The sequence below is a fragment of the Kogia breviceps genome, chromosome 1 (genome assembly GCF_026419965.1).
Source record: "Kogia breviceps isolate mKogBre1 chromosome 1, mKogBre1 haplotype 1, whole genome shotgun sequence".
NCBI lineage: Eukaryota > Metazoa > Chordata > Mammalia > Artiodactyla > Physeteridae > Kogia > Kogia breviceps.
Window position 1 is genome coordinate 114,195,814 of NC_081310.1, and position 24,112 is coordinate 114,219,925.

At 49.6% G+C, this 24,112-nt stretch overlaps 2 protein-coding genes across 8 annotated transcripts; one reads left to right on the forward strand and one right to left on the reverse strand.

Moving 5' to 3' along the window:
• Positions 1-218: 218 nt before the first annotated feature.
• Positions 219-10,275, forward strand: CYB561D1 (cytochrome b561 family member D1). 6 transcript variants are annotated; one of them, XM_059043454.2, is made up of 3 exons: positions 219-1,251; positions 1,776-1,813; positions 2,379-10,275. In XM_059043454.2, the coding sequence occupies exons 1-3, from the start codon at positions 1,104-1,106 to the stop codon at positions 2,877-2,879; spliced, it is 687 nt and encodes a 228-aa protein (XP_058899437.1). In that variant the 5' UTR covers positions 219-1,103; the 3' UTR covers positions 2,880-10,275. The 6 variants fall into 6 exon arrangements, with proteins under 6 accessions (XP_058899437.1, XP_066897581.1, XP_066897612.1 ...); XM_067041480.1 differs by having other exon boundaries at positions 281-1,251; positions 1,776-1,837; XM_067041493.1 differs by lacking the exon at positions 219-1,251 and adding an exon at positions 1,444-1,582.
• AMIGO1 (adhesion molecule with Ig like domain 1) lies at positions 10,214-16,134 on the reverse strand. Of its 2 annotated transcripts, none has more exons than XM_059042748.2 (2): positions 15,823-16,134; positions 10,214-15,355 (listed from the first exon to the last, which is right to left on the reverse strand). In XM_059042748.2, exon 2 carries the CDS (start codon positions 15,288-15,290, stop codon positions 13,809-13,811), a length of 1,482 nt encoding a protein of 493 aa, XP_058898731.1. In that variant the 5' UTR covers positions 15,291-15,355; positions 15,823-16,134; the 3' UTR covers positions 10,214-13,808. The 2 variants fall into 2 exon arrangements, with proteins under 2 accessions (XP_058898731.1, XP_058898954.1); XM_059042971.2 differs by having other exon boundaries at positions 10,214-15,390.
• Positions 16,135-24,112: the final 7,978 nt, after the last annotated feature.

Below are 24,112 nucleotides of genomic sequence, written 5' to 3' on the forward strand. Positions count from 1 at the left end.
CCACACCTCTGGCTCTACTCTTGGATCTTGGCCTTGAAGTTCTGTGGATGTCTGCCTGTGGCCCTTTTCTGGTCTTCCAGCAATCCTGCTCCTCCGTCCTGTCTCTGAATTACTGCCTCAGTTTCTTCAGCCCTTTCTGCCCTTCCTGCCTCTTACTAGTAGCCTTATTTTCTCAACCACTGGAGCTTGAGTTGGTAATTGCACTCAGGATGGCCCTGATTTCTGTGGGACGGCCTGGTTTTGGTCTCTTTCTCCATGGCCTGTGGGTTTACCCTTCAGGAAAGGGTACAGCCTCTCCCAGGTAGGCCTCCTTAAGCTGAACCACACCTTTTTTTGGAGGCAGGAAGGGAAAAGGTATCCTCACTTACAGAACTTCCCTTGGTGTGGGAGGCAGCAGCTGTGTGGGAGGCCCTAGCCCCTCAGGTTCGCCTGGCTCCCCAGGGCTGAGCAGATGGTGTGGAGGCGGCAAGGGCTGGGAGTGCCCTAGTTTTTCCATTTGTCTCACTGGGGACAACAGCTACTGTGCAGACAGGGGATATGACTGTTGCATGTCCCTCCTTTGGTCCTCAAACCTGAATTCACCAGGCACAGGGCACTAGTTTTTAGCTTTCTCCTCTCCTTTCAGTCTCCTTGCTTTTAGGCAGGGAGGGATCTTATTCCCTTAACAAGACAGAAGAAGAGGTGGCAGGAGAGAGTGGGCAACCAGGGAAATCCAGTATTTCTGGAAAACTGTTCAAAACACTGGTTTCACACTCTTGGTTCAGTATACCAAATCTGTGATTCGGGTGAAATAAGTTGTCGTAAATGTAGTTTCCACAGGCTATTTGAGACATAAGCCCCGTCAGCCCAGGTAGACATAAAGATACACATGAGTTGGGCAGAAGACACACGGTGGGCCCGGAGCTGTCCAGTCGCCTCTGCCCTCGGGGCTCTCCAGGACGGATGCGCTTTCCCCCAGCCCCCAGAGGGCGCTGTGGACGAACCGCCGCATTGCCGGCGGCGTCCCGGGGAGGAGCCTCTCCCGCAACCGAGGCCGCCTCCGCGATCGCAAACCCGGAAGACGTGCCCTGGCAGCTGGAAGTGTGGGGCGGTCGGGCACCGCCATGCAGTCCCTGGAGGTAGGTCTGGTTCCCGCTCCACAGAGCGAGCCGAGACTGACCCGGTGGCTGCGGAGAGGCAGTGGGATCTTGGCGCACCTGGTCGCTTTGGGCTTCACCATCTTTCTGACAGTGCTGTCCCGGCCAGGAACCAGTAAGTGTGCAAGGCGGGGCGGGGAAGGGGGCGGAGCCTAGATGCTGGAGGGGCAGCGCTTGGGAGCGCTAAGAGGCGTGGAGTGGGGACCCTAGCAGTGGATGGGCGGACTGTGTAGTAAGGGCGTGGTGGGGCGTGACCCTGAGGGTGGGGCCTGGAAGGGTGGGACTTTGGATGCTGGGAGGAGAGAAGACTGAAGTGAACGCAACTCACTAGTTCATCATAAGCAAAGCCCCTCGTGGATGATACAAGTAAAGGAGGGATGCCAAGGTCTGTTCTAGGACTGGGCTGGTAGCTGCGAGGTGCTGAATGGGGAACCCAGGCCAAAGTGGTATGTTTGCCCTCTTGGTTGCTCACCCTAAGGCCCTTTGGCTGCTCCACTGTGCCCGGAGTTCCTGATTACCCATTAGGGTTGGAGACACTACTCTGACCTTTCCCCTCCAGCCAGATTCTTTGGGCTCCAGCCAGCCACAGGGGTAGAAACAACGGTGCCCAGCCGTCAGTCTGTTCTCTTTGATTCTTAGGTCTTTTCTCCTGGCACCCTGTATTCATGGCCTTGGCGGTGAGTTTGGGCTTCTTTCTGCAGGTGATTTGTTTGGATATGCCCCTAAGGAAGCATCCAGCCTTCAGAAGGCTTAGCCTTTCTGAGGCTCAGAGAGGTGGGGGGAAACGCCCAGGGCCCCATCATTTCCTGCAACCTGTGAAGGAAACATGGAGGGCTGGGCTGTAGGTAGTCAGGTGGTTTAAGGGGGTGGGAGGACATGGAAGATACCATTTTTTTCTCCATTAGGGCCTGAAAGGAGGAAGTGGAAGGGGTGTAATCCAGTTGCTCCCCACCCCAAAGTTCAGGAGGAAGTTTAACATTTGCTGTTCCCATTGGTCAAGAAATGAGAGTCATTGTCTGTGGTGGAGGTGGGGGCATGATGTCAGCCTGAATGATGAGACTTCCACTCTAGCATGGATTTCCATTTCTGCCCACAAATGCTGACCTGTGTGGCAGGTGGTCCTGGTGGGAGTTCTTTAGCCCCCACCCTCTGTCCTCCTTGTTTGGATGTTTGGGGGCACCTCTTTTTTCTTAGGCCTCCAAGCTGGATCTGAGGCTCACTGGCCCTCTCCTGTGTTCACAGTTCTGCCTCTGCATGGCTGAGGCCATCCTACTCTTCTCGCCTGAGCACTCCCTGTTCTTCTGCTCCCGAAAGGCCCGGATCCGACTCCATTGGGTGGGGCAGACCCTAGCCATCCTCTGCGCAGCCCTTGGCCTGGGCTTTATCATCTCCAGCAGGACCCGCAGTGAGCTGCCCCACCTGGTGTCCTGGCACAGCTGGGTAGGGGCTCTGACATTGCTGGCCACTAGCGTCCAGGCACTGTGTGGGCTCTGCCTCCTCTGTCCCCGGGCAGCCAGGGTCTCAGGGGTGGCTCGCCTCAAACTCTACCATCTGACATGTGGACTGGTGATCTACTTAATGGCTACTGTAACAGTGCTCCTGGGTATGCACTCTGTGTGGTTCCAGGCCCAGATCAAAGGTGCAGCCTGGTACCTGTGCCTGGCGCTGCCCCTCTATCCAGCCCTGATAATCATGCACCAGATCTCCAGCTTCTACTTGCCAAGGAAGAAAATGGAAATGTGAATTCCTCCAAACTGTGAATCAAAATGGGACACTTGACTTGGACTTCAGTGGTTCCTTTGGTGACCTTCAGGGATCCACTTCAGAAGTGGTAGGGTTTTTGTATTTCTTAGCTGGGCTAGGGGCTGCAGAAACCCAAACTGCTGTTGCTGACAGATGACTCAGTGGGCCAAAATGGGGAAATGTACGGGGCGCAAGTGAAAGGTGATGGGGAGCTTGATCCTGAAGCCTCCACTCTTGATGGGAGACAGAAGTGTTGGGTGGTGGTGTTGATGGTGCTAGCAGTCATTTCTTGCTTGCATGCCTGGTGAAAAGTTGGATTCCTGTAACTTATGAATGAAAGCTATGGCTCTTTGGGTCACTCTGAGAAAGCAGTGTAATGGAGAGAGCCAATGGGTCTTGTTTATGGGGTATGGTTCTTGTACACTCTATTGTGGGACCTTATACGAGTCACATGTCTCAGGAGCTCAGTTTCCTCATCTGTGTAATGAGTGATTGTTTCTAAACAATCTCTCTTAACTTTCAGTGTCTGTCAAGTTGATGTCACAGAACACCCTCCCAAGGTCTGAACCATGGGCTGTCCCACTCAGCAGACTCAGGGTGTAATTCTTACATTCATTGTCTCCTTACCCCTCTGGAGGGACAGGTCTGCTCTTGTGGCCTTTCAGGAATCTGTGCCGATTTGGCCCCTGCACCAAGGGACAAGGGGTCAGGCACTGTGGAGAGAAGGGGCCCAGGTGAGGGTCTCCAGAACATCAAGACAGTAAAGGCACTAAAGTCACTTTAAAACTTTTGGAGGAGCAAAAGGGCATTGGCTTAACTAAGCCTTGGCTCTTGGCTGGGCTTCTTAGCCCAGCTAAGAACTTCCTTCAGCTCACTTCAGGATCTGGGCTTGAGGGCTGCGAGACATCCATTCTCAGTGACAAAGTAGTCCTGAGCATCTCATGTTTTGTCCTTCTTAGGGCTCAGGTCCTTGCCTTAGCACATAGCTTTGTGGAGCTCTTCCGAAGCTGTTAGAACAAAATAAGAGTCAAGGAAATGGGGCGGGGCTCTTCTGATCTAAGAGAAAACAAAGTGTCTCTGGTTCCCCTTCTCCCCTCGTCAGCTAAGCTTTTCTCAAGTGTCATCTCTTGCCAGCTCTTTGGCCCAGGAGGGGGCTGAATTTGGTGCCAGCTGACAAATGAGGGCTGGACTCTCTTCCCTGCAGAGACCCCTCCTTGTTCCAAACTGAAAGTGTCAGTAGTTCCACAGACTGCCCTCGGTGATAAGGGCTGGTTGCTAGATTGGTTGACTGTCTTCTGGCTCAGTCGGGGAGCTGGGACCTCCGTAGACCATGGCAAATACTGAAAATCGTTGAGCCAGGAAATTGGTGTTAAGGCTGGTAGAGAGAGCTCAGTGGAAACCCTGGGAGGCCTGGGGTGTAGGGCCTGGAGCTCTAGGTCCCAGGAGCAGGAGTAGGTGTTCCTAGATAGCAATATTTTGGATATCTCAGGTCTTTAGAAGATTCAAGACCTCATCTCTGGGTGGCTCAGAAGCAGGGAGGTTGGTATGATTCAACAGTACAGGAGTGAGAACTGCAGGGCAGAGGGGTCCTCTCAGCGGACCTCGCTAGGATCCTCCCGGGTCAGGTGTCATCTCCTAGGAGCTCTCCAGACCCTGAGCATCTCAAGGGGGACCCCTGCTATGCAGAGGGTGATTGTTCCTGTCTTTTTCATTGCCCTCTTTCCCCTCTCCAACTCCTCAGTGTGTTCTGAACTTGGGAGAGATGGTTGCTGGGGCTGCATGGAGGAGATTCTCACCGAGGTCGCTTTGATCAGGGAACCCATCCCCCCTTGCCTACCACAGTCAGTGCTGGGAGTCTTACTCTGTCTATAGCAGGGCAGGAAGGCTGAGTGGGGTTCACCAGCTTGCTCTGGGAGCCAAGCAGGCAACACCATAAAGCCCGAGCCTGCCTGAGGTGTTGCCTCCTTCCAGGTGGTGCGGGGGCTGGTGAGCGGGCAGGCTGGCTGACAGGCGGCAGTTTGCGTGGGCAGTGCCAGCTGATGTCTATTCCCAGCCCTGGGAGGAAGGGGGAAGTCATTTATATTCCGCAGGAGGAAGGGGTCCCAGCTGTCACTTCTCTGACCGGTAGGCCTGGTGGGGGGCAGGGGCACAGGGCAGAGAGGGGGGCACAGGTGGTCTCCTCCTGCTTAGCAAGTCTGATTGCAGTATAGGGAGGAGGTCACCAGGAGGAGCCCTTCTTCCCAGCTGGCCAGATTGTAGGGACTTCCCTCCGCTCCCCTCCTTTCTCCTTCCATCACCACCTGCCCTCACATCCTGGGGCAGCAGCTGGACAACCATTAGACCTCAGTGCCGGGGCACTCTTCCTCCAGCTGGGATCTCGGGGGCTGATGCCTGCATATGCCTCCTGCTTGTGTGTTTCCTCCTCCCTACACCCTCTATCCCCCCACCTCCCTGTATCTCCCCATCTCGGGTATTATCTGGGCTCCTCAGGAGTGAGGCAGAGGCCTTGGGGGAGAAGCAAATGGCTGCCCTTTTGCCCTTGTCCCCTAACTAGGGAAAGCTGCAAGTAGCCAGCCTGTTTCGCCTTTAAAAAAGAAAGCCAGGGTGTTCAAGTTTTTTAAAATTCTGTGTCATTTGCACAAATTTGCATATCAAACTCACTAAGTCCTGATTCCAAATATGATTACATTCAAACGCAGCCTTGAGGACATTAGAAATATAGATGCTTTTTTTTTTTTTTTTTTTTTTTTTTGCGGTACCTGGGCCTCTCACTGTTGTGGCCTCTCCCGTTGCGGAGCACAGGCTCTGGATGCGCAGGCTCAGCGGCCATGGCTCACAGGCCCAGCTGCTCCGCGGCATGTGGGATCTTCCCGGACCGGGGCATGAACCCGTGTCCCCTGCATCGGCAGGCGGACTCTCAACCACTGCGCCACCAGGGAAGCCCAATATAGATGCTTTTTGTATCTAAATCCAAATGGTAATAGGATCACCATTCTGGGTTCACATAACACCCCGAAGCCCCCATCTTTCCCATACCCACCGCTTTCCCACCCCAACACTTCCCCCCCCGCCCTGCCCCTGGCTGGGAGGTGGTGTTGAATGGCAGGAGCTCTGTCTGGGGAAGTCTCCCAGCCTCACCTTCTTGGCTTTTCAGCTGCATCGAAGGTACGCTGCTATCTCTTGCCAGCCTGTGCCTCCTCTGTCCGCACCCTCTCACAGCATATACTACCTCTCCCCACTCCCTGACACTGGCCTGTCCCTTCCTTCTCATCGTTCCCACCCTCCCACCCCTGGGCATGGCTGCTATGGGTCTTCTTTTTAAAACCTCACTGTGGGAGATCCAGGCATTCTCCCTGAGCTAGCTGGCTGCTATGCCAAGGCCCATTCAGAGTTAATAATAATCATTAGCTGAACAGTGCTGGGGACTTTCAGCTCCAGATCTCAAAGCACTTGCAGGCTGAGTCAGCCAGCCCTCACCTTCCCCCTCTTCTTGGGCTGCAGAGGGAGGATGGGTCCGGAGTCTCACCTCCCAGCCAAGCCTTATCTTTCCTCTGGGGAGTGGGCTCTGAGCATCCTCTGAGTAAACGAATAAGGCCTTTTCACCTGACAAAGGTCAAGATGTAGGGAACGTAGTGCATGCTCCACTGACACTGGTAGTGGTGGCTGTTGACCTTGAACCTCTAGTACTCCTGCCCTTCCTTCTGTTGACCTGTCTTGGCCTCCAGGGGACAGCCCTGACTCCCTCAGCATTTCTGGTGGCCCTCTGCAGGCTTAGGGAGCAGGAAGGCGTCTGGCTGGCATAAAGAGTCTACATATCCTGAAGTGAAAAGTGAATCGACCTGGGAGCTAGAAAACCTGCAGTCTGGGTTTACCCAGCTCCTAACACTGGTGTGGCCACAGGCAAATCACTTACTGCTTGAGCTATCTCACAGGGATGTTGTGAGCGCTAGATGACAGAATGCATGTTAACAGGCGTTGGGAAGTTCAAAGCATTAAACAGATGTAAACAGGTGGTATTATGTGCTTGTCCTTATCTCTCTTTCACTCAGCCTGGCTCTGGATTTTATGCTTCTTTTAGGGAGGCCAAAAACAGTTATGAATAATGATGCTTAGAGGACCCAAGTCTCAGAGAGGTTGTGTGGCTGGCCATCATTGGAGAACACAGACATTTCCTCTTAGATGCAAGGTCAGGAATGCCACCAAGGCTATGACTCTAGTGAAGCTTGCCCTAAGTGCTGCCAGCTAGTGCTTTCAAGTCATGGGGCTGATTGCCAATCTGGGAGTCAGTTATCCCCCAGGTCCAGGCTGAAGTTCCTGGAGCTGGTCTTAGCCTGGAGCTCCTGGTCACAAATCTCTCTAAATTTCTTCTACCTAATTCTGCTCTTCTGAGGGAAAGGCAGAGCAGACAATCCAGGAAGGGAGGAGCAACAGCAATGGACACAACACTGCCATACCAACACTTTGGTTTCCCCCATAGCCACAGGCTGCCTCAGGCCCTCACCCAGGCACAGGGTGGAGGTGGGGAGCTGTGAGACACAACCCCTGGCTTGTTCACGGGTTTGTTTCTCCTTCCTTGTTTCAGGCTCTTGGAGTAGGGTCACAGCCCCTTCCTCCTCAAAGGACATTATTGGAATTAAAACACACATGCACATGCACACACACATACACGTGCCATGAAAGCAGTTATGTTTAAATTAGAAGAAGGATACTTTCCATTCCATTGGTCTGAGAACAGCCAGCAGTCTGCTGGCTGAGTGGACACAGAGAGGCAGGCACCCCAGGAGTGCAGAGGCTTTGGTATTTGGTTTTTAATCTTGGTGGTTTTTATTTTATTTTATTTTTCCCTATCCTGGGATCCAGGAATGAAACACTAGTCAGGCATTGCGGTCATGGCCTCAGCAAAGCATAGGCCCAGAGAAGACACAGCTGAAAGGCAGGAGGATAGTGCCCCAGAACTTCCCTGGAGGGTGGTTTGATGTAGACAGTCTCCAGCACTGGGCTAAGCTTAAAGCAGACAGATTCCCTCCATTCCCTCCAGTAAGACCACCTTCTCCCTACCCATCCACCTACCCACCCAGAAGGCTTGACTAAGTTACCAATGTGCAGGGAATAAGTTCCAGTTTTTTATCTACTTGCTATTGGAATTTACCAGATTTTTTAAACCTCTGTTAAAAGCAGATTAAGTAGCTACTTCAGGCTAGTCTCTGGTACCAGAGGATTCAACTTTGTCTCATTGAGTATACATGAGAGGCCCCCAGCACCCCTCTCTTTAAAGCAGATTCCCACTGATCTCACAGTGCTTTCTAAGGATGCCCAAGACTGGACTCGGCCTTTCTGCTTAGGTCCACACCTAAAGCAAACCACGGCCAAGTGAGGGAGCAGTGGGAGGTGAAGGAAAAGCAGCACCAAGTTCTATCCAGCTACAGTGCTCCCCAACCTGTGTGCATGTTTGTATGGGCGTGCACATGCATACACCCCCCCCCAAACTTTGGGGTAACTCTCACCTGATGTTTGTCAGTGCTGTAGGGCACCTAGAAGTTCCTGCAGGGCCTCATGTCCTAAAGGTTGGTTCTCTCCATGCCCTCTGTGATTGTGGGACTGTAACAAAACCTCTGTCAACGGGAAGGCCTCAGGGCAGGAAAACATTCATGTTTTCCACCCAACAGTATATAAGTCTGATGAAAGGGCTTGACGTGGCAGCTGCTTTAGCTTTCCTCTCTCAAGCCTGGGGAGAGGAAGCATCCAGCATAGGCTCACTGTAGCCAGACCAGAAGAGCTAACCATACTACGGCATGGGCCTGAGCCTTTTCTGCAGTGTGCGTGGGAAAAGTGAAGCTTCACCAGTGGTTGCCTGGGAGACAAGATAAGGGGTACAAGAGCTACAACTGCAGAAAGGGAAGGAGTTTGAGAGATCAGATGGAAGAGAGACTAGGCTGGGCAATCCACTGAACTCCCATTTTCTGTTCTAAAAGGTAACCATCATATTAACCTCATCCATTCTCCTGCAGTGCCACCTAAGAGGATCTAGGGGAAGAGCTGCAAGACATGGCAGACAAAACTGCACATCTTGGCCAGAACCTATGGAACTCCCTCGGGGGTTGGGGAAGGGGGCAGAAGGGGAGGGTTGAAGAGATGCAGCCACAGATTCCTTGGGATGATGAAGAAAGGAGTACCAAAACTTTTCAGGCACAGAGACAGGGCTTGGCACAGGCCAAAATACAGGAGAGAACTCTCAGTAGTCTTCCCCAGATCTGTTCTCTTTATCAGCTCACCCTCTTGGCTAAACTCAGCCATAGCAAAAACTGCTTTGGAAAGATTTAAAAATACGATATAAATGTAGACTCTGGGTGTGCTCTGGCATCAATATCTGTCATTTCATTGACTGCCAAGGTTGATTGGTCTGATGTGGCTGGCTGTGAGGTGTCTCCATCCCTCACCACTTTACTTGTTCCTCATGAAGAGAAAAAGACAGCTTTCCAGACAGAGGAGGACTGTCCTTCGGTCAAGATTTTATCAATGTAAGAAATTAGGTAATTATTCAAATTCTGATTCTTTTATTTTTTGGCTGCACTGCATGACTTGTGGGATCTTAGTTCCTCAAGCAGGGATTGAACCCGTGCCCCCTGTAGTGGAAGCATGGAGTCCTAACCACTGGACCGCCAGGGGATTCCCCAAATTCTGATTCTTTTAGTTTCTTTTTTCCTTATACCATGTCCTCTTCCCTTGTGGAATCTACCATGACAGTCCCCTTCCAGAAGTACCAAGAGAGTAGCCAAAGAAACTGCATGTTCAGAATTTAGTAGAATCCAGTCCAATTTCTGGTAGGCTGTCTTCTGGTACCAAGAAAGTGGGGACCGCATTTCTGTGTTCTGTGCAATGCCTAGGACATATTACACTGTCAATGAATAATAACCTTCCTATTAGATTAATATACTTTAAGCCAAACTAAGATGGTTACCATTCACGGCATGAACATATACCGGTAATAATCAAAATACTGTGAAACCGAGCTGCTCTCCATCATTTCTTTTAACCCAGTCCAAGCATTTTTCCATGGTACAGTTTGTAGGCTTGATCCAGACTTAAGAGAACTCTTCAGGGAGGCAACCCTCCTCCCCAGGGATCCAGAAAGCCTTCTTTATTTACAGGCTCTAGCCCCAAGTCATGGAATTTCTTAAACTCTTGCTAAAGCGTCAGTGACATTTCTTTTGAGAATATCTGCCGGGTTGGCAAACTATGGTCTGCTGGCCAAAACCAACCTGCTGCCTGGTTTTGTATGGTCTGTGAGCTAGTAAGAGCTTGTGCATTTTTAAATGGTTAAAAAACCTCAAATACATGTTACAATGATATGGAAATCACATTTTAATGTCCATAAATAAAGTTTTACTGGAACAGAGCCACAGTCATTCATTTGTGTGCTGTCTGTGGCTGCCTTCCTGCCACAACGGTACAGCTGAGTAGTTTTAACAGAGACTATATGGGCTGCAAAGCCGAACACATTTCCTGTCTGGCTGTTTACAGAAAAGGCTGGCTGACCCCTGGTCCATCTTAATGCCTAGATGTGGATTCAACCCATGCCCTTATAACAGCATTTAACTCTTCTCCCCCTAGACAGGCCACACCCTTCTGAGGTCCAGTGAACCCCAGCCACAGGCTGAAAAGATAAATAAACCAGTCACAGACTATGCCAGAACAGAGACTCAAGCCAGGTTTAATGATCATTGTCTAGTTTTCAGAGCCCAGAGGCTCCAAGGTTTGCCAGCCTGAGAGTACATAAGTGGGAGGACTAGGATCCTGGACATGGGGAGGCCTGCTTGCTCCACCAGCAGGGCTACAAGGAAGTACAAAGGTAAGGACACACGGAAAACTGCAATCAGTCGGCTTTACTCTCCCCAGCTGGGGTATACCTGCTCCTGGATCCTTCCTAGGAGCCTCATAAATACAGGCAAAGAAAAAAAATCACAAATAATCACACAGACAGATTGTAGAGCCCTGTCATACTGTCTCCAGGGACACCTACTTCCTGGGAGACACGTCTGGTTTATGGGGGTTGGGGTGATGGCTCGACCTTTTCTTTTAACCAGAGCTGGAAGTTTCCTACACAGGGTTCTAGTGAGCTTACATATGCTGAGTACCCAATCCCCCAGGTAGAAAGCTACCTTTGGGTTCTGTCGACTGAAACCATGGGAAGAGGCTCATCAGTTCAGTCTCTTGGGGCAGCCAGGCACGTCTACCAGTCTCTCAAACTGGTAGGTACTGGCCAACCTAGTGGATACAGTGGGGAGACTTAGATCCTCAGGGCCTTTTATTGATATTATGCCCTAAACTGGGTGGGATTTATGAAGCAAATGGCCCTCCTAGTCCTCAGGAACTCAGCTAGAATGCCCCAGAAGACTCACTTCATTTGACATTCACTTTAAAGATTTTCAGAGCCCTAGATGGTGCCTAGAGGGGAAGCTGCAGAATGGAGGTGAGATTTTTCCCCGATTCCCTAGTAAGTCTGAGGAGGGAGTCCTGGTTCCTATAGCTTCAGTATAAGAATCTTCAGAAGTCTCTGGAATATAACCAGACAACTTTTTCCTCCTGCCCCTGTCTTACCAGGGCAGTTAACACAGGAAGAGCAACTTACAGCTCCTTGGTCCCCTGCCAGTGTTGTTCTGGGTCCATCACTGACCTAGTTCTATATTTATTTCTCACATATATCAACTTTAATCCAGGGAAGGTTTCTGAGGGGTCTGAAGAGCCAGCTAGCTCCTCATCACCCCTTCTCTCAAGATCTTCAACCTGTAGTTCTCCTAACTCCAGCCTTTTCTGAGAAGTTATTCAGTGTCGTGGAGATGTGGGTGAAGCTTCAGGCAGTTCAGAAATCTAAAGTACAAAAGTTTGTATTTGTGGAGCCTGGCATGGTCACTGTCTCTTCTACAGGGCAAGAAAATTGTGTGCATGAAGTTGTGCACATAGGTGGAAACCACTCTGGAAGCGGACATTAGTGGGGACTGAAGACTCACTGTCCTGATGGAAGTCAAGGTGCTGGGGTGCATGCAGACCTATAAGCATGCATCCCTATGAGCATGCAAGTACTTGAGGGAAATGCTGCATCTCTCTTGACAAAACTAGGTTACTAATAAAGGATGGACAGCAGTCTTGACATCCCAGGAACAGACAAGAAGCAGACGTTGAGTTCCAGTCCCCTCCCCAAATCTTAATGGGCAGCAGGAGTTAGGCCCTCCTAGCAAGCAGCTTTCACCCACAGGTAAATGACACTTCTTGGAACCTAAAGAGAGATCAGAAAACTAGAAGATCTGGAGAACTTCCGATGGAAGGAGACTTGGTGGGAGAGAGGGGAGAGACTGAAAAGACCAACGTCAGAGAACATTTTCACCTTGGCCCTGCTTGTCCCCTTGCCAAAGCTCAGAGCAACCAACTCCCAGGGCCTGCAGTAGAGTCAAAGGGAGTGTGGTCGTCTCTATACCCAAAGTATCCTGCAACTGGGATGGAGTGGAACGCTGGGCCTGTTCTTAAGTTCCTCGGGCCTGACAACCACAACTGCACAGACCTCTGGCTGAGAGGGTCTCCTTTTTAAAGTTTAGTGCCACTGACTGTTACAAGACTGCCTGGAACCTTGTGGAGAGGGCAAAACTTAGCCACACTCCAAATTGCCATTCTTCTGTGGCAGAGACCACTCAATTCCATCTCCTCAGATGATGAGATCCCATGCTTTGGCCTTGCAGCAGGGCTGAGATCTCTAAGAGAGGAGCAAAGCAGCTTTGTCAACACAGAAGAGATACATACCGGGCCCCCTCCATCCCCGAGCCCAATCTAACCCAGCTGGGGCCAGACTTTCTGGACTCCTTTTACAGAGCAGCATATTAGGGAACACTCAGAATCCCACCTGAACTTGACCAGGAGACTGAATGAAGAGATGGCATACACAGAAAATCAGGTAGGTCCAGCTGGATGCTACATAATAGAGGCTGATTTACCCTCCTCCTCCTAGTGCAAAGAGGCCCCCATCCCACGTCTGTGGCAGGCATCCATAGAAGCTCTGCTTTCAGCACTCTCCACCCTGGTGCCACACACAGGTTCTGGGAATCAAATGCTAACCAAGGATTTCACCAACCAGGGAATTAGCGAATCTGGAGTTTATCCCCTATCTCCAAGTTCTGTGCTGGCATCTATGCTGTGACATGGAACCCTCGGTTCATGTTGTACCCCTCTGTACCACTGGTCCCAGGACAAGGCACAGATACCATGTCTCACATTGTTGCCATATCTGACAGGCAACAGGCCAGGCTCCTGCAAAGACCCATCCACCCAGGGCTCATCCAGAAAGAAGGCATTAGTGGGAAGTCTTACAACGGCTTTGGGGAGTGTTGCTGATTAAGGTCTCAGCCTTTTCCTGACTCATTTTTCCAAAGGTTTCCAATTTCCCCAGCTGTGAAGTGTGACTTCCGGGTCAAAGATAATATAGCTCTTCCCCAACATGGCTGCTGTGGAATTTCCCGCCAGCACACACAACATCGCAGGTGTGGGTGGGCAGAGATAGGAAAAAATGATTTTTTTTTCCAAATAATTTTCTCTTAAGGTGCTAGGGATGACCTCAAAAAAGTTTAAGGACTCTGCTCTTCCTCCCACCCCTTCCTCATTCCCACCAGCTCAGATACACTCCTCTTCTTCCACCACGTTGAGAACTGTCAGGGCTCTGGGTAGGGGTGTAGCATTTGCCTGAGAATTAGCATATCCATATTTGAAAATCATGGCAGCCACACCCTGCTTGGGGTCTTGCCTGTTGTTGTAACCATGACCAATTCCCTTGAGTTCGGGGGGAGCCCACTCCCTTGGGCAGCTAGCCCTCTCTTCCATCCCCTCATATCCTTCAGGGGTGCATTACCTCTCCTAGGGCAGAATCTCCCCACCAACCCATCCTGCTCACACCACAATGGGCGTATCAGAGAAGACCGAGCTGACTGATTCTGGATCTGACATCCTCCGCTGGCCCTTGCCCGTCGCCTCAGGCACCGGCAGGGTGTTGCCTGGCTTGAGCTTGCCGTTCTGACCCTGCCCGGGTCCAGCAGGTTCCAGGAAGGCCACCCGCTGGTCAAAACCATCATCCTTGTCCCCACCAGCCATAGGATCGTGGTTGGGTGTGGTACTAAGCATGGAAGAGCTGAGGCTGTCTCCTTGATGGCTGGAAGGCTTCTCGACACCCCGGCACCAGCAGCGGCAAGGGGTGAGGTACAGGTATATAAGGACCAGGACCACACTGAGGATACAGCCCACGAGGGTGGTATAGGCTGTGTTGAGGGTGTCATGGTGTCCGTGCAAGGTGAAATTGTATACTTTCAACTCCACAGACAGTGTCTCATTGAAAGCCTCCCCCACGGCATAGCAGGTATACACACCCCCATCCTCGACCTGCACCCGCCGGAAATGAAGACTGCCATCCTTGGACACCGTCACTGTGCTGTTGGCCACCTCATCTAGCACCCGTTCATTGCCTGGTGTCACCCACACCTTGGTCATCCCCTGCTGCTTGGTGTCACATTTGATGGTCAAGGTGTCACCCAGGTGGGCCTCCCAGGCACGTTCCTTGTATTCGCTGCAATTCAGGAAACTCAGACTGAAGACATTGTGCAGCTTCTTGGAGCTCATGCAGTACAGGTCCTCCTGAAAGTCCATCACGGAGCTCAGCTGCCGGTACTGCCAGTGGGAAAAGAGCTGGTAGAGCTCACAGTCGCAGTGCAGCGGGTTGTTGTGCAGGTACAGCCCATTCTTGATCCAGGCGGGCAGCTTCTGCAGGTCGGGCAATGGTAAGTTCTTTAGCTTGTTGGAGGAGAGGTCCAGGAGCGTTAGTTTGGGTAGCTTGGCTCCTTCCTTGACCAGTTCCAGAGGGAAGCGGGAGATCTGGTTCTGGCTCAAGTAGAGTTTCTGCAGCTGGACCACGTCGTCGAAGGCGCAGCGGTCAACTGCCATAATGTGGTTATTGTAGAGCAGCAGCACCTCCAGCGCCTGCAGTTCACTGAACAGGAACTCGTCCAGGGTACGCAGCTGGTTGGAGGAGAGGTCCAGGTAGCGCAGGTTGGGTACTGGGGAAAAGGCCTCAGAGGAGATGAAGTTCAGCTGGTTGTGGCTCAGCAGCAGGGAATGCAGGTGGGTCAGGCGCGTGGGGGTCCACTCAGCCCGCAGGCGGCTCAGGTTGTTGTGGCTGAGGTCCAGGAGCGCCGTGTAGCTGGGCAAGGAGTGGGGCACGTTGGGCAGCTGCTGCTTGGAGCAGCTGAGGATGTTGCTGGCGCACAGGCAGGCGGCTGGACAGCTAACCAAGGGACGGCCAGCTCTGGCCTCCTCAAAGAGGAGCAGGAACAAGGACAGCAGCAGGAGCCGGAGGCCTCGCAGGTCACGCTGGGGTTGCATAGTGTCACTGGGGAGGGCGAGGAAGGCCACAAGGAAGATCTGGGAGGAAGTCACCCGGGCATGTTCTGGTGGGGTAAGGAAGGGTCACTTTCACTATAGGCTTAAGAGAAAGAGGATGGGTTTGTGGTCACCAGGGCCTCTGGCGGGAAGGACCGACTCTCCTGCCTTCCTCTCTCCTCCCCCCACCCCACACGCGGCCCCATCCCCGTTGGGCTAGAAGAGAAAAGAAGAGATGCTGGGTAGTTCCCAAGCACTGTGCAGGCGGTGGGCTCAAAATACTGGGACCGAGGAGGAGGTGGACACAAGGGCCTGCTGGGCTGGGGTCACAGGAGCGGAAGATGGGGATCGCCGGGGCGTCAGGGACTGTTGGGGTTACAGGGCCCAGGTCTGGAGGCGGGGTCAGCAGGGCCTTTGCGGAGGAGCTGAAGGAAGGTCGACCGGGCACAGGCTGGGTAGGGCGAGCCCTAATTGGGCTGAGGGGCCCCGGGGCCTGTCGGGCGGGCTCCCCCCGCGGGACCTCTGCTCACTGCACCTGCTCGGCGAGGACGTGTCTCAGCCCATGGCGGGTCCGGGAGCTCCGTCGCGGCCTCCCCTGGCGGCGCCTCACCGGCCGGCCTGCCGCGGCGCCCGCCTTTCGCGGGGGCCCGCGCCCGGCAACATCGCCTCCCGGGGACTAGCCGGGCTCCGCTCCGCTCCTCCCGCGCCGCCGCCTCGACCGCTGCGCCGTCGGAGCCCCCAGACCACGGCCACCGTCTCCGGGTCCGCTGGGCCGGCGTGCAGCGGTGCTGTGAGCGGGAGGCGCCGCGATCCGAGCGCTGGGAGCGGCGTGGGGGCAGCGAACACCGCGCGCGCGCCCGTCGCCGCCGCCGAGCCTCGGGGCGCGTGCGCGCGGCGGGGGCGGGGCGCACGTGCGTGTGTTTGTGTCGGAGCCCGACTGGCTGACTGGCAGTCGCGCGCAGCTCATTCCTTCTCAGAAAGTGTCGGGACCTGGCAAGGAAAACTGTCGGGAGGGGGGCCCTGGCCCCTTAGTTCCCCAATTACTTCTTCCAGCCCCTTCACCCCCCCCCCCAATATTTCTACCTACCAAAACCGCTCTCAGGAAAAGTAGGTCTAACTGAAGTGAATTCACTGCAACTGGCTCCGGGCCAAGATGCGTCACATGTCTTCTAATTTTACAAATTAGAGAAATCTGGTTCAGCTCCCGGCTGTTAATGTTGGCGGGAAATTCATTAGTCACGTTCTGAGGTTCCTCCCTCCCCTCTCTCTAGGTCTGTGAAGTTCCAACATTTGGGGGAAAGATTTGGAGAAGAGCCTTTTTTTTTCAGTCTTGATGCTACTGTTCCACGACTCTTGGGGTACCACTGAAAGGGTACAAGCTCCACAGCCTACAAGCTGGATGGGCAGGAGTAGGGGTAAGGGAGGATCTTTGGTGCAAGCACAGACACCCTGTGAGGCAACACTCTCTCTCTCTCTCTCTCTCTCTCTCTCTCTCTCTCTCTCACACACACACACACACACACACACACACCGACTGCATACAAGACAGGGACAAGTTTCCATTCCTGGAAACTCCAAAATCCTTCCCAGCCTGGGGGAAATCATTCATTCCTTAAGTCTGACGCTTGCCCTCTTCCTAAACCAGTATCAGCTCTTTCCCCTCCCCTTATGGAGCAATTCCATTATAGTTTCTCTGCTACCTAATCCTCAAAATGAAGGGGGCGGGGGCTTGTCTTCTATAGGGTGATACCTGAAACACCAAGAAGCTGTTAACCAGTGTGTGTTTGGGGGTTTGGGCATGGGAATAAGGGGATGTAAGAAGAGCCTAGACCTTATAATTCAAAGACTAGCTGTTCTTGAGATGGTAGACCCTGAGGGAGGAATTACCTTTTTATTTTTTCTAGTTTCTTACAACAGCAAGAACAAGACTGAAATTAATGTCTCAATATATTAGCCTGCTAAGAGTTTTCAAAAGAAAGAATTTATATCTGTCACATGTTTTACCATGGATTTAAAGGAATGTATTATCTCTTCAAGGGTTATTAGCATGTTAACCCTATGCACAGTGTGAAAAGGTCTTTCCTTTCTTGTTTATTTCAGGCATCAGTGATAATGTAGGGAGGGTATTTAGGGTGTGGGAAATTCTGAAATCACATTGCATCAGTTCTTTATTGCAGTATAACAAATTACCCCCAAACTCAGTGGTTTAATACAAGAATATACATTTATTGTCTTTCACAGTTTCTGTTGGTCAGAGATTCAGGAGCGGCTTGAAAGGCAGTTCTGGCTTGGCAGTTGCAAACAAATGGAGCTACAGTCAGTGGAAGGCTTGATTGGGGCTGGAGAATCTACTTCCACAGAGGCTCAGTTACATGGCTCACTCAAGACTGGCTGGCTGTTGGCCGGAGAGCTTGGCTTCTCTCTGTTGAGGACTCTCCACAAGACTGGTTGAGTGTCCTCACAGCACGGTAGTTGGCTTCCCTCAGAGCAAGAGATTCAAGAGACAGCAAGGCAGAAGTCACCATGACCTAGCTTTATAAGGTCACACCTGTCACCTCCACTTTGGTCACATGGACCAGCCCTGATTCAGTATGGGAGGAGACTACACAAAGTTATGAATACCAGGAGGAGATGATCTTTGGGGACCATTTTGGAGGCTGGCTATCACACACATCATCTCTGAAATCACATCTATTTTTCAATTTTAAAAAATGTCATACATACACAAGAGAAAATAATACTATGAATGCCCATATACCCATCATCCGTGGTCAATAATTATCAAGGGAATTCCATCATTTTATTTTGTACAGGTATCCCTGAGAAACTCATGCTCTTCCCACCGCACCCCTATCCCCATATCCTGTACTAACTTTCCTTAGACTCAGTGTTCCAGGCTCTCTCACTTCTCTCACTTTCCCCTTTCTGCTATGCTTAAGGGATGGATAAGAGACAGATACAAAGAAAGAAGCCCCCTTATGCTGGACACCGGTCTCAAATGTGGGTATCTGCAATTTGAAGAGGTCACCACAGATATGGTTCTCAGTCAATCCTTTTTAAAAAAATTTTCAGGTCATTCAGAAATAACCTTGCCATTTTCAAATTTTAATGTGCATACAGATTACCTGGGGATATTGTTAACATGCAGATTCTGAATCCGTATGTCTAGGGTGGGGCCTGAAATCCTGCATTTCTAACAAGCTAATAAAGTGTTGCAGACACTGTTGATCCACAGGCCACACTTTGAGTACCAAGGGTCTAGAGCTGTGCTGTCCAAGTCAGTAGCCACTAGCTACACGTGGCTATTTAACTTAATTAAAATTAAATAGCATTCCATTGTAAAGCAATTATACTCCAATAAAGATGTTAAAAAAAATTAAATAGCATTATAAATCACTTCCTTAGTTGCCCTAGCCATGTTTCAAGTACTCAGTAGCCATATTTGGCTAGCTACCCTTTTGAACATAATCATGGAAAGTTCCACTGGATGGCCCTGGTATAAAGAATTGACTCATGATAACTCTCCTGCAGATGCTTTCTAGACCAGAACAACGATCTATTAATTTACAACAAAAAGAGGACCTTGGCAGGATAAATAGCAGCAGGTTATTTATAGTGGGTGTTTATTTCCTCTTGCTGGAATGGATCAACCCAGTATTCCTAAATACAATTTGAAAGATTGTTTGGTCAGCTCAGCATCTGAGCAAAAAAGGCTGGATATGTATACCAGGTTATGAGACGGGATAAATTGCTTTTCTGTATACTAGAAGTACTTTTTTTTTCTTTTTCAATAACTAGTACTTGCTACTTCAGTCAGAGCTGGAGAAAAGCACCCTGTTAGGAAGCTACCTTTATTTTTTTAAAAAATTAATTTATTAATTTATTTATTTTTGGCTGTGTTGGGTCTTCGTTGCTGCGCGCAGGCTTTCTCTAGTTGCAGCGAATGGGGGCTACTCTTCGTTGCGGTGCTCAGGCTTCTCATTGCGTTGGTGTCTCTTGTGGAGCACAGGCTTTAGGCACACGGGCTCCAGGCACACATTTTGGGGATCAAATGAGTTAACAGTTGTGAAAGTACTTTATTATTTAAAAGTATTATCTTTTTAAAAACCTGGTTTTCTTCATGAGAGTTAGGAGATCCCCTGATTTTATTTATTTATTTATTTATTGGCTGTGTTGGGTCTTTGTTGCTGCACGCGGGCTTCTCTAGTTGTGGAGACCAGGGGCTACTCTTCGTTGCGGCTTGTGGGTTTCAGTAGTTGTGGCACGCAGGCTCAGTAGTTGTGGCTCGCGGGCTCTATAGCACAGGCTCAGTAGTTGTGGTGCATGGGCTTAGTTGCTCTGCAGCATGTGGGATCTTCTCGGACCAGGACTTGAACCCGTGTCCCCTGCATTGGCAGGCGGATTCTTAACCACTGTGCCACCAGGGAATCCCTGATCCCCTGGTCTTGATGTCAGCATATGTACAGATCACCTTGCACAACTGTCTGCCTTGTTCCCACATTCTAGGGTATTGCCTGTTTAGAACATTCACTCATATTTTCAAGCTCTCACTCTCTGTGCTATCTTTTATAATTTAAGAATATTTACAAATTTAAAATAAAAATTTTAATTAAAAAATTTTAATTTTAAAAATATTCTGCATTTTGTGGAGAACTTCAGTGGTATTACTACTATCAGCACAGTCTTTGTAGTTCTTAGAGTATCTCCAAAAGAGTGGGCTCCAAAATGAAGCTATTTCTGGGAGGGGTAGCAATAAAGATGACTGCTTTGTTAAGTATTGCTTAAAGGGTTGAAATTGAAGCCCTTACCATTGGGTTGAGCTGTTTCTATACCTAGCAGTTCACCTATGTTTCCATTTTTAGCTTGTTCCTGAAGGTGCTCAATCTGGAGGATTCCTGTTGCCATCCTCCACTCCATAAACCATCACTCATTTCACTGATCCTTTTAACCTTTTAACTTGCCTTTTAGTATGCTCACCCATTATTTACTGTCCAGGAGACCAATATGTCCTCTTTTTTTTGAGAACTGACATCCAACTCCCTTTTTGCTGCTCCTTACTCTTTTCCACTTCAACCCTGCACACTTTCTGGAAGCTCCACTTGACCTGCAGGAACCACAAGGATGTGGATACTAACCAGGGGCAGAAGAGGAATCACTGCTGTGGGTGGAGGGGTGCCATTGACACCCTTCAGTGTCTTGTTCAATCTGCAGTGCATGCTCTTGGTCAGGGTTATTCTGCTTCCATAGAGGTGATCATGCCTGATTGGCTCAATCATGAACCCTTTCTTGGCTTTTGACACCCACATATGGACATCTCAAAATAGTCCTGCACTGAGTCATCAGATAGATGTGGCTTTGAAATATTGCTGACAAATAAATTCATGGCTCAAAATGTTATTTTAGCCTTTAGCAGTGGGGTTCCCCCACCTCAGTCAGGCTGCAGCTGGCTGGACATCCCAGAGATGCAAGACTTTTGTTCCAAAGCATTGTGAAGAATAAGACTACCCTGGAGCTCCTGCCTGTGAGTCTGAATAACCAGGAGGTCCTCCAGAATGAGTTTGGTGTTTTTTTCATTAAGAAGTTTTGTCAAAGTTTTGATATTTTCTTTTCCTGTACACACAACCCTCTCTTTTGATTTTTGAAAGACTTTATATCTAAAATTAAAATTTAGCTAATGTGAGACTTCTAAGCTAGTTCATATCATATGAATCCTTGACTAGTTTGTGTTGTATTTGGAGAGTTAATATTCCAGTTTAGGGATTCAGTGCTTTTATGATTTTGTAAAGGATTATAGTTAAACTAAAGGTTAAACTTGTAGTTAAGGATTTTCCTCACTTATCTACGTCCATTTGACTAACATGACTAACTCTTTGAATTAATAGATCTTTTCCCTCTAATCATACTTTTTGAGTCCTTACCTATTCATTTATGTTTCTTTTTTTGGTTGTGCAGCATGCCGGATCTTAGTTCCCTGACCAGGGATAGAACCCATGCCCCCTGCAGTGGAAGCGTGGAGTCTTAACCATTGGACTGCCAGGGATGTCCCTATTCATTTATGTTTGAAGTTTCTACTCTTTTACCACTTATACTGTTCTTAGTCTATTCTCAGGCTAATCATAATGTCAGCTGGTCTGGACCTTACCTATGATGAGAGAAATGTAGACTACTAGTGTTGGAAGATACCTTAGCAGTCAAGTTCACAAGCTGGGTCATGGCAGAACTGAGTCAGCCTGGAGAAGGAGTATAACTTTGTGGTTAAGACCATAGTCTCTGGTGACAGGCTCCTTGGGATCAAATCCTGGCTCTGCCACTCACCAGGTGACCTGAGCCAATTAATTACTTAAACTGTAAACTGGGCATAAAATATCTACCTAATGGAATTATTGTAAGTTTTTTATAAGTTCATGTACAGAGTCTCTAGCATGTGGTAGGCACTCTGTAAACGTGGGGAGGTAGGAGTGGGCTGTGCCCTTCATCCTTGTTTAGGGTTCTTTTCAATGCAGGGTTATTTTCCAGGAGTTCTTTTCCAGGAGTAGTGCAAAGCATATAGAACTGGGGGAAAGCTGCTGAGGTTATGGGCATAGCAGAGTTCTAAGTGTTGATGAATGGGAGGCTAGGATTGGGAAGCCACAGTAGAGGCTGAAGGAGTGAGGCGGCCAGTAATAGATCAGTCAGCTTATATGAGTTTCATGAGGGTACACCCCAGACCAGCAGGAAGGGCAAGGTCTGGCTCCCCAGAACAGGCAGCAGTTCCTGTAGAAACATGGACAAAGGAGCTCCTGCTGTACTCAGTTTGGGTCAGACCATCACTGGTGTATCAAGTTCATTTCGGGGCAGCTCATTTACAGTCAGGAGCACAGCCAGAGGTAGTTGATGGAGTGGTAACAGTCCAGTAAGCATACAATAAAGCATTCTCTCACAAATATCTGTTGAGCCCCTAGGGCAGACCACTGTGTTTTATGCCTTGGGGTAAGGCTGGGTGGAGTGAGATGCAAACATGCTTTATAGAAATAGTTTCTTCCCTCTAGAGCCTGTGTGGATTTTATTTAACTAATCTCTACCAATTGCCTATTATGTTCAGGCCTCTATGTAGTGGTGTGGCCTTTGTGACCCAGCAGAAAGAGCATTGGACTAAGTGTTGAGAGAGCTGGATTCTAGTCTCACCCCTGACATCAACTATCTGAATGACTGTGGATAAGCTACTCTGGGTTTCAGTTTTATCACAGATAAAATGGACATTATGATAACTGCCCTATTTAAAGTACAAATTCCAGAGCCCCTGATCCACTGAATCAGAATTTTTACGGGAGTAGTCTGAGAGGCATTTTGATTATCAAAGCAGTTGGCAAACACTACCCTGTAGGGCAATGTTTTCTTTGTGTGCACTTCAGACTACCTACATCAGAATCTCCAAGGAACTTGTTTAAAAAATGGATTTCAAGGCCCAACACAGACTTGCTTAGAACCTCCAGAGATGGGGGCTTGGGAATCTGTATTTAGGGTGAAGCTAGGTGATTCTTTGTATCTCACCCCCAAATTTGAGAACCACTATTCTAGGATTTTTATGAGGATTTAATGAGAATGTATGTGAATACTTACTTTGGTAGTCATATACGAGGGATAACTTAGCGATGAGGACCTTTTACTTTGGGAGGAAACCATAATAACCACTTCTGAAAGTTGAAGCGTTGTGTATTAGACTCTTTGGAACTGCAAAGAAGAGTCATACCCAATAGGTTTCAGGAAGAGAAAGTTATTGCAGGACCCTGCAGAAGTAACTAGGGAGTTGCGTTATTAGCTGTAGTCACTATAAGCCCAGTGCCTTCAAGGCTAGGAGAACTGAAAAAGTGGTTTCAAATGGCAGAAAAAGGCTTGCAACCCAGAAGTTACCCACCTTCTGTGGGTACCAGCAGGATGTTTATTTCCCCAAGAAGTCTTTGAATGAGTAAAATTGCTACCATCCAACATGGAACACCTTGTGATAAGAATTCCTGGGCTTCCCTGGTGGCACAGTGGTTGAGAGTCTGCCTGCAGATTCAGGAGACGCGGGTTCGTGCCCCAGTCCAGGAAGATCCCACATGCCGCGGAGCGGCTGGGCCCGTGAGCCATGGCCGCTGAGCCTGTGCGTCCGGAGCCTGTGCTCCACAGCAATGAGAGGCCCACGTACCGCAAAAAAAAAAAAAAAAAAAAAAAAAAAAGAATTCCTATCAAGCTCTTTCCTTTGGCCTCCTGTGTGCCCAACTCATACATGGTTAACTTCAGTATGTGAATTTATCCCCATCCAATCATCTGTGGTTAAAGTAGCAGAGCTAGTTTTGCTCAAGATACATAACAACTTGGGGATCTGTTTTCTTTGGAAAAGCAAGGAGGGAAAAATCTTAAAAAGTAAGCATTTTTGACAACTCTTGATTTGTCTAGTATACATTTCATGAGGAAGAGAGAGTAAACAAATGAAGTATGGCTCTAAAATTTGGTAATACAGACTCCTTTGTGAAACAGTGGATTCCCTGCCCCTAAGTATATATTTCCTGGGGGCAGGGATCTCATAAGTCTTATCCATGGAATCCTAGATTGAAGACCTCTGTTCTTCTGGGCCTCTAAAGGGAAGAGCTTTTCTACCAGGTAGAAGGGTCAGAAAAGCAGATTTCCATTCCATGACCAGAAACATCTTCTGACATTTCAACTGTCCAGTAATGGATCTTTTCCATCTTGAGATGATGAACACCTCATCACAGGAAGCATTCAAGCAGGCGCTGGATGACTGTTTTGCTCAGATGTCTCTTCATTTGTTTGTTCATTCATTCTATCACATACCCCAGTCACAT